This window comes from Calidris pugnax, unplaced genomic scaffold, assembly GCF_001431845.1.
Source record: "Calidris pugnax isolate Ruff unplaced genomic scaffold, ASM143184v1 scaffold75, whole genome shotgun sequence".
Taxonomy (NCBI): Eukaryota; Metazoa; Chordata; class Aves; order Charadriiformes; family Scolopacidae; genus Calidris; species Calidris pugnax.
In genome coordinates, this window is record NW_015090908.1 from 306,067 (window position 1) to 323,548 (window position 17,482).

Genomic DNA, 17,482 nt, shown 5'->3' on the forward strand with positions numbered 1-17,482 from the left:
AATACTTTAAGACGCAAAAGTGAGTTAGGGGGAAGAGACTTCTGATTCTACAGCACCAAAGTGGGGCAAAGTGCCATTTTCACACGTTGGGATTTAAAATACATTCCAGCTTACAAGTGGGCAGAGGGAGAATACTATAAAAATTATACAAAGTTTTTACACACATCTGTGCTGCCTGGAAAACAGTCCATCCATAGGAAAAATAATAATATAAACTTCTTGACTTAACATTAAATTCAAGTGTAAGCATCTATTGCAAATAAATATTCAACATACTCTGAGCTTCTATGGCCTTTAACATCAAAACAAGAAAAAAATAATGCAAAGACGGAAGCTGCTCCAGTCAATCTGGTGGTGTCTTCAGAGCAATACTGTTACAATTCTCACAGGGGAGATGGTATCTTGTATTTTATTTTAAATACTTTATTTTTTCTAAAGTATGACAATGATTAAGCCTACTTTTCAATTAAAAGCATCATTTAAATTGCTCTGGACAAGGTCCATAATTTCACTAAAACCAATTCTCTTAGTAACCAATTTCACAGCCAGTACATGTACGTACACGTAAGTACCTGGTTTAGACTGTAAAAGAGTGAAATCACATAACTTATCACATTGGATAACAATGCTCAGTAACTACATCATTTTAGTAACCAATTATCATACTCTACTTTCACATACATATCAGCACCTGTTACTAAGATACATTCCTTCACACTTACTTCAGCTGCATGATCATTCAGCGCATCCCAGTTGGAAAAGTCAGCACAGCCCTGGCAAGAAAACAAATAAAACAAACACTAAGTTATGGCCATTTTAAAGATACAGAAGGAAAAGCTGAATTATTTTGGAACCATCTTAAGCACACGAGCAAGAAATGTCCACATTGGGAGACAGCATTCCAGTGAGAGAGAGAGACTGACTTTAATGCTAAACTCAGCTGGTCATCCCTGGTCAAATGAATGAAATAAATGGGAAAAAAATTATCATGAAAGCTTGCTCAAAAATTTAGGGCTAAGTCTCACCATTGAGATTCAGTGTTCTGTCTTCTGTTTTTGTGGCTTGCAAATAGTTGAACACTCTTTAATCCACTACTAAGTATTAGTAACTAACTGACAGGAGATTACGTGACAAACACGCTAAAATCCTTCAGGTAATTATGAAAGCAGTACTATTTTGTGACACATATACTTAATGTACCTTGATATCTTGAAAGATATTTACCGCTCGCTAAATTCATAACAAGACAAAGACGACTGTAGCGCTACTTAGAAAAGGAAGCCCATAACCCTCCCGGTATTTTGAATCCGCATGAAGTAGTTTCCAATGACTACTGGCACCCTCTCCACATAACCTAGAAAGCAACTCCATTTGCTTTACAAACCAGCTATTTTGACAGAAGCTGTTTAGAAGCAGTAAGCGCTTTTTGTTTGTTTTTTAATTTTGGTTCACATGAATGTAATAAGGACACTGCCAACAATGCTATGGCCGAGTGACAAAATACTGTATGCTCTTCTCTTAGTGCAGACAGCTTGGCATGTAGCTTCATAACAGCCTTTGCAATGCTAACATGTTTGCAGTGTCCTGAAAGCACTACCCTCACAACAGAAAACAGGATAATACATGCAAATTATACCCTCCATTATTTCAGGCTTGTAAATACACTAGTTTGATCCTACTGTTGTATGTTTTCAAAACACATGAACACCTGGAGAGACACTTTTTATGCAGAGAGCACTGCCTCGCCAAAACTCACAAATCTTTGCATAGACAACATGCTGAAATGCACTGGGAAACTATTTTCTGAAACTCCCAGACCAAGACAGATAGAGTTTGTTGTAGCCAGAGAGTTGTGCTGTAGCTTGAGGCTTGTGAAAGCTTTAGTCAACCACTTCTGAAGCAAGCTGGATTCCTATTAAAAAGATTTTCAAAACTATGTTTTGCCTGGTTTTATTACCAGACAGAAAGAAAGTGTCACATGATTGTCTAATCCACAGCTGATATAAAAATGAAAGTCTTGCTTGGGAGCTAAAGCAAGAAAGCAACTGCTTAGCTCAGGCAGACCAGTAGGTGGTCTGTTTCTATGTTTATTGACATGACTACAGGGCTACTTCTAGAGGATCACCAGTACAAATACACTGAAATATAACAGGCACAAGCAGAGTCATATTTTAAACAAATTTGTCAGAGAATGTAACATCTATGCTGGTTTTACAATGGCTACTAAGAGCATGCTGGAACAAATCCTATTTTTTTTAGAAAACATGAAGCACATTTGAGCCAGCAAAGTGATACAAAACCAAACTAATGCTGTGCATTATAAAGTCCTGATAGTTTTGCTCATCTGCTACGCCTCTCGGTCTGGACTTGGCATCTCATGGAGTCACAGCCACATAATCAGAAGTCTGCCCAAACAGAAGCTCATGGCAGAGAAAGGTGAAAGACCTCAATTGGCTAACAGAAGACAGCTCCTTGACAATACCAGCTGTCCAATCCATATAATGGAGATATTTTTTTTTCCAGTTCTTTACATGACTTTGTAAGAGAATTAATTATTACAAGTGAAAATACATCACTTCACTTACTTTTCAATGGCAGCTAGTTCACACTGCCAGAGACCTAACACCCAACTACGTAAAACAATCACCTTGAATAATTGCTATCTGCAGATGGAGTGAAGTGAAACAAGAAATACTAAGATTTACCTCTGTCTCTGTGGTTTTCTCTAGTAGGCTGGTGTCTTCAGCTTTACTCTCTATACCCTTACCAACATCTTGGGCCGCTAGTGCGTACTCTTCCTTCGGAGCGTCATGTGTGTGGACAGACGAGCCCTTCCTCTTCGCCGTCTTTTTCTGCGACTGCGCGATGTCGCTTTTTGTTTTTCGTTGTCTGAAGTAAGCAAACTGTGCAGAAAGGATTGAAAGAGGTAGAGAGAGAGGTAAGTGAGAAAAAGGTAGCAGGACCACAAGATTAACACACCCATGGGTGATGAAGATCCTATCTTGATAAAATATATACATCTGCAGAAAAACTGCTTTATCCTCCTATTTTCTGCACATTCAAAACATACTGGAAAACTGCAATTAAGCAAGAAATCTCACACCAGTACTAAAGACTCATTTCAATACAAGAATCAAATTTTACTCAGTGTAACTTTGTGTGTCAATGACAATCCAGAATTACAGCAAGACAGATTACTAAAGGAACAAGTTGTTAATATACTAGAATCATTAGGAAAAAAAATATATTGAGAAGTCTTTCTGGAAGACCATCAAAAACAATAACGCCCCAAAAATGTATCTAAACAGATCTTTGTCAGCATAAGATTTAAGATTAAAATTAACGAAATTGAATCCTCATGCTCGTTTTCTGCCACCCCCTTAAGAGACTACAGCAAAACTTCCTAGCCAGAAAGCAGCCTACAATACATAAATAGAAAATCAATTAAGCCAGGTTATTTTAATTTCTTCTGTTGAAGAATCAGATGCTCTACTTTATCAGACTATAACAGCTCTATGAAGCACCAGGGACTTGTAAAGAATGTCACTGACAGAATTTATTACCCAAGTTTCCTTAGCACCTTAAACAGCTTAAAAAGGATTATCGTATTTTCAACTCTAGTATTGTGTTTAGGCAGCATTTCCAAGTAACATCTCCCTCGCAGCATAAATCCAGACATCCTTCTCATAAGGAATAAGCCTTCTCCAAGGTTACAACTATAAGCTATCAAGTTTTCTGTTAATATATCCTTGTGATGAGATAAAATAGATAGTCAAATGAGGACGTGAGGTAAACATAACTGCCACATTCTACCTGCAATATACAAAAAAAATCCATTGCTTGAGAGCTTGGTTTTCCTGTAAAACAGCCACCCTGAACAAAGGTGATGTCCATGTCTTTTTATTTAACTTGTGAAATGGATTTAGTTCAGTCCTTTCTCCTTACACCCATGCCGTTATAGCAACTTCTATCTGACTGCTACTCAACGGATACACGGTTACACACCTGCTACACTGAGCAGCCTGTTTAAAAGGTGTATTCACAGAAATACATCAGTTTTATATCAGCACTTATGATGTTAATCTTAAAAATACGTTATTTTTACATAAAGTCCTGTATTTCCATAGTTATTAATACTGAATGCAGATTAAACAAAAAACCCACAAAAACAAAGGTGCCATGCTGCCCTTCAAAATAAGCAAAATGAACACACAAAATAAAGCCAAAGTGAGACTCAAATACAATTCTCTGAAATCAGGTTTAACTCCAGCACTTACTGATGTCAATATATGTCAAAAATAGCTATTGCACTAATTAATCTGATAACATGGGGAAAAGGAACAGGAGGAAACCTGCAGAAAAACAGAGAGTAGAGGAAGCTGCTGAAGCAGGAAAAAAGGGATAACGAGTAAAACAATCAGAAAAAATGAAAAAGCAAAGGCAGAGTGGCCATCATAGAGAACAGTTAGCAATTTCATGAAGAGGGACTAAGTATTTGACATTAAAATACCAAGACTTGCTATCAGTAAACATCTAAATGAGTATGAGTTTTTAGATGCACAGGTCAAAAACAAAACTTACGAATGGATCAATATACGCATTAAACATATAAAATCATAATATATATCATGCAAAAATACCCAACTAGTCCAAAATTTTACAGAATTACTGGGCTTACTGATCCATGAAAGCACCTAGGGTCAAACACACTCCAGATTTATGGAATGACTGAATGGGGAAAATGCTAGTTAGGGTAGTATCACATTTCCAAAGCCTTTAATCAGCTGTATGAATTTAAGTGTCATTATAAGAGTACCATCAGATACACAGAGTCATCCAATATGAAGTAGTTTGTATGAATATGAAGAAACCATATAACACTGATTCTCAGAGAGTCATCCAATATGAAGTAGTTTGTATTAATATGAAGAAACCATATAACACTGATTCTCCCCCATCCCAGTGAGATCCCATCATGCCCTTTTAAAGGGCCCAATTCTCAGTTGGCTTTCTAGCATCACGTGCCCACACACACCACACCACCCACCACCTAAACACACAACAACAACCAAACCAAAAAAACCATCACCCTCCCATTCAGCAGCCCACGACAAACCAATAATCTTGGGCACTAGAGCATGCCCTGAAGAACCATGTCTACACGTTTCTTAAATACCTCCAGGGATGGTGACTCCACCACGTCCCTGGGCAGCCCATTCCAATGCCTGACAACCCTTTCAGTAAAGAAATGGTGCCTAATATCTAACCTGAACTTCCCCTGGCGTAATTTGAAGCCATTGCCCCTTGTCCTGACATCTGTAACTTAGGAGAAGAGACCGACCCCCGTCTCTCTACAGCTTCCTTTCAGGTACTTGTACAGAGCTATAAGGTCGCCCCTCAGTCTCCTCTTCCCCAGACTGAACAACCCCAGCTCCCTCAGCCTCTCCTCGTAAGACTTGTGCTCCAGACCCCTCACCAGCTTCGTTGCCCTTCTCTGGACCTGCTCCAGCACCTCAATGTCCCTCTTGTGGTGGGGGGCCCAAAACTGGACACAGTACTCGAGGTGGGGTCTCACCAGTGCCGAGTACAGGGGGATGATCACTTCTCGGGCCCTACTCACCACACTGTTCCTGATTGCAGAAAAACAGAGAGTAGAGGAAGCTGCTGAAGCAGGAAAAAAGGGTTAACGAGTAAAACAATCAGAAAAAATGAAAAAGGAAAGGCAGAGTGGCCATCATAGAGAACAGTTAGCAATTTCATGAAGAGGGACTAAGTATTTGACATTAAAATACCAAGACTTGCTATCAGTAAACATCTAAATGAGTATGAGTTTTTAGATGCACAGGTCAAAAACAAAACTTACGAATGGATCAATATACGCATTAAACATATAAAATCATAATATATATCATGCAAAAATACCCAACTAGTCCAAAATTTTACAGAATTACTGGGCTTACTGATCCATGAAAGCACCTAGGGTCAAACACACTCCAGATTTATGGAATGACTGAATGGGGAAAATGCTAGTTAGGGTAGTATCACATTTCCAAAGCCTTTAATCAGCTGTATGAATTTAAGTGTCATTATAAGAGTACCATCAGATACACAGAGTCATCCAATATGAAGTAGTTTGTATGAATATGAAGAAACCATATAACACTGATTCTCCCCCATCCCAGTGAGGTCCCATCATGCCCTTTTAAAGGGCCCAATTCTCAGTTGGCTTTCTAGCATCACGTGCAAAGGTGAAAGCTTCACTTTTAGCCACAGGAACACCAACAGCACTGTCCACTGCAGTATCCAGAGCAGTCCTCCATACAGAAGAACATCTGGCCTTTCTGCAAGTACCAATATACTGCAACTTCATCTCACCAGGACCAGTCAGTTAAAAGAGGCAGCCACAAGGCACCTCTGAATTGTTACGGTCAGCACCACAGGAGCATCCCAGAACTAGAAGAGTGAGCCTGACAGGTTTTGTATCGAGCATCCCAGAAGCAGATTAATAAGCCTGCCAGGTTTTGTGTCATGTCGTCCCCATGTCATCCCTATCCCAAATTACCTGCTATGCTGACATCCTTCCACCACGTTATTACAAGATGTCTGGCACCAGTGGCATGGGCAAGCTGACAGGAAAACTGCAGCACCTGCAGTCCCGTTCAGCTCTCCGCAGCCCACCTCTCACATCATTTATTCTTTGACTTACTGTTCTACATGCTTCAGAAATTAGTACCAAAAAGAATACACATAGAAAATGGAATGGAGCAGAAAACCACATCAGCACCACATAGAAAAAGGTTGTTCAAATAAATCTTAGTCTACTTCCTAGATATGGTAAACATAAGCACAAGTGCTCTTGGACAAAACCCAGAAACATTTTTTTAGAGCTTCCTCAAACTGATGAGGAGTGAAAATTTCCTGGAAAACATGCACTCCTTTTTAAGCTCCTACCATATAAGATGCAGGACCAGCAAGAACTTCTTACACATGACGTATGGCACATACAGGTCTATAACTAGAGGGACAGTTGCCCAACGTGCAACAGAGAAAAACAAGGAGAAAAAGCAGCACTGAATACTTGCTGTTTATTCTGTTTCTCAATTACTACCTTGGCAAATATATTGTATTTATTGAAAATTAAAATCTCGAGTACCTGATACAGTCAGTACTTAGTTGTCAAATCATGACCATTTCCAATTAATGTAACAGTTTGAATTATTATTATTACTAGGTGATAAATGCATTTCAAACAGAGGTTTTTACTCCTATATGTAAAAGAATAATGCAATAGTTTAAAGAGGAAAACATCCACATTATATTCCTTTCCCAACTCATTATTTAGGAGACTAAAATTTAAGGCTGCCAAACAAAAAAAATTTTTTTTTTGGGGTGGGGGGAGACCTGGAGAAGGCAAAAAATCCCACAGCAGTTCATACCTCCGGAGTCAAGCAGGATCAGTCTGCAGTTACCATGACTGCATGGGTTGTTACAAGCCAGGTTACTACAACACACAACTAGCCTTGCACTCCCATCCCCTGCAGTATTGCAGTAAGGTGATTCAGTCAGTTGATTTGAACGAACACGGAGCAGTTAATATATCGGTTCAGAGGTGGAATTGCCTTAAGCTGCTGTAGCCTGCACAACAGGAGGAAAGGACTGTACCTGCTCACAATTATTTCTCCCTTTCAAACTTGCATTTGTATTCATGATGAGGGCAGTGCAAAGAAAATCAGAGAAAAGAAACGGAGAACAAAAAGGGAGGACATTTCCCTACTGCTCTATTCTATAAGAGCCTTCAAAAACATGAGCTATTCAGGGGAAGTTTCTGAATACAGTCCTTCAGCACACCTACTCGGCAGCACGACATATCCAACTATGGGCTTAAGAACACTGAGTGAGACCAAAGCTGCATTCATTGCAGTAATTAGCCCAGTATGCATCTGTTCCATAAGGTAGCTCTACAACTGCGGGCATATAAGTAAAGATAAAAATCCAAGGCAAGCACACAGCCCTATATGCTTGAAATCGGGTGTGAGTGTACCAAGGAATCTGCAGCTCACGTCCTTGCCTTCCAAAGACAAACATACTATCTTCAAGTTTAATAAGCCCTAACAGATACTGCTGCCATTCATTTGTCCAGGTGTTTTCTGAAAATTGTCTGGTGCCCATGATCTGCTAGCTGAGCGATGGGTCTCTGTGACATTTTAATACGCAGAGAAAGCACTACAGCCATCTCTGCCTTTCTAACCCCTTTCCTTTTCTCTCAGTATACCAAGAATATGATACCATGCTATAGCAACATTGATGATGATGATTGGCTAACAATATTTTTTTAATAGTAAGATGAGAGATATTTAGCATATAGTTTAAAAAAAAATATTTCAACACTGGCTCTGCAGACATAACATGAAATTTGATGCACGTCCCTTTTTTTTTTTTTCAATGGCAAGCAACAGCTGTGCAACAGGTGGGAACTAATAATTTATTCAAGTCAAGTCTATCACTATAAACAGATACTGTACTTAGAGAAGGGTTACAAAAGAAACTTTAATATGAGTCTTGCCACAACTAATGCATCTTTTCAACCTGAAAAAGTCCTGTTCTCAGTTTCCTCTCCTGGTGTTAATCAAAAAACTAATCAAGCAATTGTTCTCCAAAAGAGGACTGCATCCATGCTGGACACAAGGCTGTGAGGCCAAACAGATCATAGAACCATAGAACCATAGAATGGTTTGGGTTGGAAGGGACCTCAAAGACCATCTAGTTCCAACCCCCCTGCCCTGGGCAGGGACACCTCCCACCAGACCAGGTTGCTCAAGGCCACATCCAGCCTGGCCTTGAACCCCTCCAGGGATGGGGCAGCCACAGCTTCTCGGGGCAACCTGTTCCAGTGTCTCACCACCCTCAGAGTAAAAAATTTCTTCCTGAGATCTAATCTGAATCTTTTTTCTTCCAATTTAAAACCGTTTCCCCTTGTCCTGTCATTACCCTTCCTGGCAAAGAGTCCCTCCCCAGCTCTTCTATAGGCACCCTTCAGATATTGAAAGGCCGCTATAAGGTCTCCCCGGAGCCTCCTCTTGTCCAGGCTGAACAATCCCAGCTCCCTCAGCCTGTCTTCATAGGAGAGGTGCTCCATCCCTCTGATCATCTTCGTGGCCCTTCGCTGCACCTGTTCCAGCTGGTCCATGTCCTTTCTGTGTTGAGGACTCCAAAGCTGGACACAGAGCTCCAGGTGGGGTCTCACGAGTGCAGAGCAGAGGGGCAGAATCACCTCCCGAGACCTTCTCCTGATGCAGCCCAGGACACGGTTGGCTCTCTGGGCTGCCAGCACACACTGCCGGCTCATGTTGAGCTTCTCGTCCAGAAGCACTCCCAAGTCCTTCTCCTCAGGGCTGCTCTCCAGCCAATCTCCACCCAACCTGTATTTGTGCCTGGGGTTGCCACGTCTCAGGTGCAGGACCCTGCACTTGGCTTGGTTGAACCTCATGCAATTTGCACGGGCGCACCTTTCCAGCCTGTCCAGGTCCCTTTGGATGGCATCCCTTCCCTCCAGTGTGTCAACTGCGCCACCAAGCTTGTTGTCATCAGCAAACTTGCTGAGGGTGCACTCTATCCCACTGTCCATGTCTCACTGTCCAGATGACAGAATCCCATGGGGTTGGAAGGGACCTCTGGAGATCATCTCCTCCAACCCCCTGCCAAAGCAGGTCCACCCAGAGCAGGTTGCACAGGAACGTGTCCAGGTGGGTTTGAATGTCTCCAGAGAAGGAGACTCCACCACCTCTCTGGGCAGCCTCTTCCAGGGCTCTGCCACCCTCAAAGTGATGAAGTTCCTCCTCACGTTTAGATAGAGCTTCTTCTATTCAAGTTTGTGCCCATTTCCTCTTGTCTTGTCACTGGGCACCACTGAAAATAGATTGGCCCCATCCTCCTGACACCCTCCCTTTAAGCATTTATAGGTGTTGATCAGATCCGCCCTCGACCTTCTCCAGGCCAAAAACACCCAAGTCCCTCAGCCTCTCCTCGTATGAGAGATGCTCCAGGCCCCTCATCATCTTTGTACTGGACCCTCTCCAGCAGTTCCCTGTCCTTCTGGAACTGGGGAGCCCAGAACTGGTCCCAGTGCTCCAGATGGGGCCTCCCCAGGGCAGAGCAGAGGGGCAGGATGACCTCCCTCCACCTGCTGCTCACACTCTTCCCGATGCCCCCCAGGATGCCATTGGCCTTCTTGGCCACAAGGGCCCATTGCTGGCTCATGGTCATCCTGTTGTCCACCAGGACTCCCGGTTCTTTCTCCTGAGAGCTGCTCTCCAGCAGCTCAGCCCCAGCCTGTCCTGGTGCAGGGGGTTATTCCTCCCCAGGTGCAGATGAGAAGCTGCTGAGCAGGAGTGTGGCGTGCGGCAACCATGACAGCACTGACCCCACTAGGCGGATTTCCAGATAGGTTCCCAGCAGAAAGGCCCATGCCCCTCTGTCTGCAGGAGAATCATCAGGAGTGATACCAAGGGTGAAGAGGCTGCAGAACACCATGGAAAGATCGGATCTGTCCAAACCTCCCAACACTCTGTGCAGCCTCAGGTATCCCCTTGTAGCCACAGTCCCCCCTTCCAGTCCTACTGGGCTGGCGAGAACGGGGAAAAGCTGCAGACTTGCAAGCCTTATTCAGCCATAGATTCCCAGAAGGGAAATACACCAATAACAGCTCAAAAACCAGCAGAATGGCTGAATTAAAAGAAAAGAAATTGGCTGTTTCTAACCGGCTTCTGCTTTGTTTTTGTTTTGTGATGATGTTCAAGAAGTTTTTATCTATGAGGGTCAATACATATCAAGTGCTAATACCATAGTTGCAGACAATAATTGTTATTTCACCAGTCACATCATACGAGCTGTCTACACAGTTCATAGAATCATAGAATAGTTCGGGTTGGAAGAGACCTCAAAGATCATCTAGTTCCAACCCCCCTGCCCTGGGCAGGGACACCTCCCACCAGACCAGGTTGCTCCAAGCCCCATCCAGCCTGGCCTTGAACCCCTCCAGGGATGGGGCAGCCACAGCTTCTCTGGGCAACCTGTTCCAGTGTCTCACCACCCTCAGAGTAAAAAATTTCTTCCTGAGATCTAATCTGAATCTTTTTTCTTCCAATTTAAAACTGTTTCCCCTTGTCCTATCATTACACTTCCTGTCAAAGAGTCCTTCTCCAGCTCTTCTATAGGCACCCTTCAGGTATTGAAAGGCCATTATAGGTCTCACACCTTAAGTTCCACCAAAATACAACAAACTGAAGGCATGTAACTGCTGAAAGTGTGCGAAGCGTTCGCTGACAGCATGACGGGGAACGACCAAACCAACCCACTTCTCCAGTCACACTCCTGCAGAGGCAAAGGCAAGAGGAGTAGTCACTGAAGTAGTAAAACCCGCAACACCTATTCTTGGGTATTCTCACCTGGAAATATGGTATTTTCACAAATAACTGAACGGAAACCTAGGTAAAAAATGGGAGAATTGATGGGGGAGGGAGGAAGGGAGGGGAAAGGAAAAAAAAACAAACCCAAACAAACAAAAACCCGAACACCAACACACACAAACAAAAAAACCCAAAGCAGAACCTGGGGGAAGACAGATGCAGTACTTCAGGCTGCTCCCTGCTCACTGAAGATAATGGCTATACACCTTTCAGGCAACCCGCCTTCAGGGAGCACCGCCAGGCGTACTCTGACAGAGCTACCTTACTCAGGAAAACACACCTCACCTCCTGACACCTCCCGGGCTGGCAGCAACGCCTCAGCCTTACCGACACCCGGACCGAGGGCCGCTTCAACCCCGCCAGGCAGCGAGGGAAAACCCGCCGGGGCCCCACCGCCGGGAGCCAGCCCCTCTCCAGGCCCGGTACCCGGCCGGGGGTGCCGGGGGCGAGGCCGAGCCGGGACCCCCTCACCTTAGCCCTGCCGGCCTCCAGTTTCTGCCTCCGCGCCTCCTTCTCCTCCGCCTCCATGTGGCGGACAAGCCGGCGGCCCAGAGGCGGCGAAACCGGGCCCGCCCCACACCCCGAGCTGCTCCAACTGTCACGCCGGCGGAGGCAGGGAAGTTTCGGTCATGGCCGCCCCAACGCCTCCTCCCCGCCCGCCTCGTCTCCCCCGCCAACCGCACGGCGGCGACAGCCCGCGCCGGCCAGTGAAGGAGCAGGGGCCGGCCCGTCCCGCCAGGAAGGGGGGAAGCTCTGCGGCCATTGGCCAGAATCACCACGGCCGGGAGGCTCGCCAGCCAATGCCGAGAGCAACCGTTAGCCTAGCCCCGCCCGGTCCCGCTAACTGACTCCTGGGAGAGACGGCGCAGGCTGGAGCGCGCCCGCCGCCTCCGCCCTCCCTGCAGCCTGTGCCCGCCCCTCCTCAGCAGCGCCAATGGGAGAGGAAGGGGGCCGCCGCCCGGGCTGCACTGGGTGGCCAGTTTCAAACGGATTGCCAGGCTGGGCCCCGCCCGGGGACAGGAGACAACCAATGGGAGGAGAGGAGGGAAGGGAAGGGGAGGGGACCGGCGGCGGGGGCACAGCTTACCCGGGGGCTGGCGGGCTGCGGCGCGGGGCTGCGGCGCGGGGCTGCGGCTCCCCGGACAGGAGACAACCAATGGGAGGAGAGGAGGGAAGGGAAGGGGAGGGGACCGGCGGCGGGGGCACAGCTTACCCGGGGGCTGGCGGGCTGCGGCGCGGGGCTGCGGCGCGGGGCTGCGGCTCCCCGCTTCCCTCTGCCCGGCCCGGAGCCGCCGGTGCCCCGGGTCGAGGCTGGCCCTCCGCGATGGAGGGGCTGCTTGCGGGAGCTGTGTCGACTGTCGGCTGGACAGGAGCCAGCAGTGTGCCCAGGTCGCCAAGAAGGCCACCAGCATCCTGGCCTGTGTCAGGAACAGCGTGGGGAGTAGGGCCGAGAGGTGATGGTCCCCCTGTCCTGGGCACTGGTGAGGCCCCACCTCGAGTGTCGTGTCCAGTGTTGGGTCCCCTACCATAAAAAAGACATCGAGGTGCTGGAGCGGGTCCAGAGAAGGGCAACAAAGATGGTGAGGGGTCTGGAGCACAAGTCTTGTGAGGAGAGGCTGAGGGAACTGGGGGTGTTCAGCCTGGAGAAGAGGAGGCTGAGGGGAGACCTTATTGCTCTCTCCAACTCCCTGAAAGGAGGGTGTAGAGAGGTGGGGGCCGGTCTCTTTTCTCAAGTCACAGGCGACAGGATGAGAGGAAATGGCCTCAAGTTACACCAGGGGAGGTTCAGGCTGGATATTAGGAGAAATTTTTTCACTGAAAGGACTATCAGGCATTGGAATGGGCTGCCCAGGGAGGTGGTTGAGGCCCCATCCCTGGAGGAGTTCAAGAGACAGGTTGATGTAGTGCTGGGAGGTATGGTTTAGTGATGGTGTTGCTTTTTGTTTGTTGTGCAGGTGTCTATTTTTGTCAAAGTGAGGTTGACGGTTGGACAAGATGATCTCTGAGGTCCCTCCCAACCTAGAAGATTCTGTGATTCTGTGCTTCTACAGCTGCCGTTCATGTCCCTCCCTGACCGATCCCACTGCTGGCGGCCTGGTCCCTCGCTCCTCGGGAGACGGAGGGAGGTGCTGGCACAGGGAGGTAGACTCCTTCCTCATGATAAACTCCTGTGTGGAAATGTCGCCCTTTATGGGTGTATTTTGTGTGTATTTTGTGTCTCAGCGTGGCAGCGCCTGTCGGGACACCCAGTGCCTTTTGTGTGTATTTTGTGTCTCAGCGTGGCAGCGCCTGTGGGGAGCGAGCTGTGGGGAGCTCACTGCCAGGATCCCCTCTCCCAGGAAAGAACAGGCACAGCAAGAGCTGAGATCTGGAAATAATTGTCAAATAACAAGGGAGAAATAAGGTGCTATTTCATTAATATTGAGAATAATTAACCTTAAAGTCATCTACAAAACTGGTGACTTTTTTTGTCTCTTGATGTTACAAGTCATACTGGAAAACACATGCTTAAATCAAATTAGGAACGTGGCTCAGTTCAGAGGTAACCTCTTGTAATATGCTGTCTTTTTGTTTCTAAGAACATGGAAATGCAAGCAATGTGTCCATAGTCAAGGTAATGTTTTAAACTACTGCAGAGGTTGCCGAGGGACAGTATGCATTGGCTTTCCACTTCTTCAAGACCAGTTTGGCTCTTCTGAGGAAGACTGGGAGTTTCAGTGAGCAAACTATGCGGGGGTGTTAGATCTGACAGTGAAGACAGGCTCCTTAAGCTAATTCTGGTCACCTCCTGCTTTTTTAGCCTTTGGCTGCTTTGAGACTTTTGTTTATTTGTTTTTCCTGGTAGTACTGCCATGTCCTCTGACCACGAGGAGAAGCCAGGATTCTGGGTTTGTCCTCAGTCAATGCTAAGAGTTAAAGTCTGAATTATGAATTTTCTTTGTGTAAAAGCTTCTGTAATCTGAGAAACAAAAGGAAGATGGTAAGTTCAGAACAAGGAAGTTTCTTAAAGAAAAGCCATAACATATTATGGCATTTATAATGTGAATTTTGTTGCATCAGATGTCACTTAAAAAAATTGGTTTGAAATAAATTACTGCTTTGACTTCTTGCTGCAGCTAAAAATGTAGAATAAATAAGTTGTGTTTGGGTTTAATGGATTTTGGTTTATTGGTGTTTGTTTTTCTTTTTAAATAACCAACTTAAGCATTGTATTTTCACATATCCTTGTCTGTTTGTTAAAATATCAGAAATTATAGTGCTAATGTAATTAAACTGACTCCAGTGGAAATATTTGAAAGGGACCTGTCTCCAGCAGGTGTCAGATGGGTAGCAATCAGCCATCACCAGAAACACCATTTGGGTACTACCCCGATCGTCCTGCCAGCAGCTGAGCTGGGGCTCTGTGCTGCTAGTGATGTTAGTGGTGCTTTGCAGTAGGGGAGCTGAATCCAACCTGGCAGGGTGGCAGGGCCACCACTTCTGCTTCTGCGGGGACCAATCCTACCTGACGTAACCATAAAAGTACTAGATGTCATTAAAACTTCAACTAAATTAGCAGTAGCACTGATAATGCTGCACTAAGATCAGGCTGGTAATGAAACCTTACTGAGAACTCAGGGTGCTGCTGTAATGTATCTGCAAATCAATGAGCATTGTTCATATAGACTAGAGGTTTGCCAGCCTAGGATAAAAAGGCAATAATCATAAGTATAGTACATGATTAGTATAGTGTAGTTCATCATAAGTAAGAAGACTTAATTATAATTTGGCTCAAACTAGAATCATTGTTTTCAGAAAAAAACAGTACAAAACACTGCACATTGTTATATGAGAGTAGCAGGAAGTAACTCAAATAGTAGAATATGTTTTATTGGTTTGTTTAGCTTCAAATGCAGGTAGGACATTTTTACAGTACTTGAAATCACCATGCAGCCTAACAAGAGCTCTTGACTGTTAACTTGCAATGTTACAACTGGCAGAAGCAGAGGGTTGCAAGGGAATTACATGTACTTCTCCACTGATGATTTTTGTATGTGTGTGTTTTTTGGTTTTTGGTTGTTGTTTTTTTTTTTCCTTTTAACTCTCGTTTAATAAATTAAAACACTCTTCTGAGACTGAAATGATAAAGAACTCCTCCTGGTGGTACCAGAGCATGAAAGTTTATTATCTCTGTGTATTTCCAGGTGTGTCAGCTTCTTTGGTTCCTTTTATGTTGTGTTTTAGAAATCAAAGTAATTAAAATTAAGGGCATAAATTGTCAAAATCAATAAAAGATAGTGTAGAAATGGAGTACTGGTATGGACCTCACCAGGCTATCCCATGCATTCTTGTATCTGAGGAGTGAAGTCAAGTGCCTCTTGCCCAGTCTTTTCAAATGGAAAACTCCTACTCTGCTCTGGATTGTATCCTTTCATTTATTTAAAGATTTCTAGCCTGTCCTGTCCTCACCATCTACTTACTGATTAAAGAAAGCCAGTTCTTCCAAGTCTTCCTCAGAAATTACATTTTGTAAATTCACCATTCTTATATTTTTATTTTTTTTCCTGCACTTCATTTCCCTCTTAAGCTGCCATGTCTAAAATTAGGCACAGTATTCAATCTCTGACTTCAGCACTGCTAAATAGAGCATAATAATTATCTCCTGTGAGGTACACATAACACTCCTGTTAATCCTTTGCAGAATTAAACTCGTCTGGTTTTGCTCTTTTGCATTGCCATGTTCAGGTGTGATCCCTAGTTTACGATTGAATTGTAACTATAGATCCCTTTTGGCAAGATCCTCTTGAGTCTGGCTGGCAGATTTCTGGCAAGTTATTAATTAGCAGGGCATCCATAATTGTGGGAAAAGAAAGAGCCCTTAGCAGATTTGCTGGAAAGCATTTTTTACCTAGTATTGGGTTTTCTCTGGGATATTTGCCACATCAAGCAGAAGTTTCTCTCTATTCCTTTCCTCTCCAGTCAACTCAGTTGCTTAACGCTGGTGCTGTGTTTTTAATGAAATACTTGGGGGTTTTGGTCAGTCTTTCTTGTAATCCTCTATTTGTGCTGCAATGAAGGGCCTAGAAATTTAACTTCTAGGAAGCACTTTATTAATCCAGTTGATGGTAAAACATCAGCTCAACATTCATCAGCAGTAAAAAAGGCTACTACAGCATCGGAAATGACTAACAGCAGGCTTGGTGCTGCTGTTGTCTGGAGGTACCAACACAGCTTGCTTTGCTACCTTGCTGCCTGAACGCTGCCCACAACCCCAGTCACCCCGCCACAAAAGGGTTTATGGACTAGAAAGGCACTAGGATAAACATGAGACTGTACAAAGAGATGTGCACAGCCATGGTGTGATCAAAGGTGCAGCTGCCGCAGCACCCTCTGGAATGGCTGATGGCAGAGGCCAAGAGGTGGGTATGAGAGCAGCCCATGCAGGCTCTTGCGTTACGCCTTCCCAGCTGACTTAGGAGATCAATAAGCGCGGCAAATCGGCTGTTTGAGACTCTTGCTTAGAAGAGACACCTGAATGCGAACATGATACAAGAATGTGAGTCACAAATGGTATGGAAAAAGAGTGTGGAGAACAGTTGTATAAATTTTGCATAGCAAAGGAGAAGATTTCCAATAATCTTTTCAGGAATCTAGATTTAAAACAGTCTAAATGTATTTATTTTTTTTTCTAACGCTTAAGTAAGCTATACATATACAGTTTACTTGTGTAACTAGGCTTATGTTTAAGTTTAAGATAACCAGGAAACTCTTAGTCAAAGGTTATTGCAGCTGCCCAAAAGATGAAGGAATCAAAGATGTTAGAGATAATGGGAGAAAAATCTGTTCAGGTTTTAAAGTACAAAAATGTACACAGACTTGTTTCTCAGGAAATCTGCCTACAGGTGAGAGGGTTTTTTGTTCTGCTGTGTCACTCATAGAACTTGCAAATAAGCCCTGCCAAAGGAAGCTGAGCCCCAGGGCTGACCACTGTCTTCGGGTTCCCCACATCTCAGCTTCTATAACCCCTGCAATGACTC

At 44.6% G+C, this 17,482-nt stretch overlaps 1 protein-coding gene across 1 annotated transcript in view; it reads right to left on the minus strand.

Annotated features, from left to right (window-relative positions):
- PCNT (pericentrin) overlaps positions 1–3,020 on the minus strand; it is a 97,387-nt gene extending 94,367 nt beyond the window's left edge. The window contains exons 1-2 of the mRNA XM_014949236.1: positions 2,706–3,020; positions 723–773 (exon numbers count right to left, since the gene is read on the minus strand). Of these exons, the coding sequence (XP_014804722.1) occupies positions 723–773; positions 2,706–3,020 (366 nt within the window). The remainder of the gene's footprint in view (positions 1–722; positions 774–2,705) is intronic.
- Positions 3,021–17,482: the final 14,462 nt, after the last annotated feature.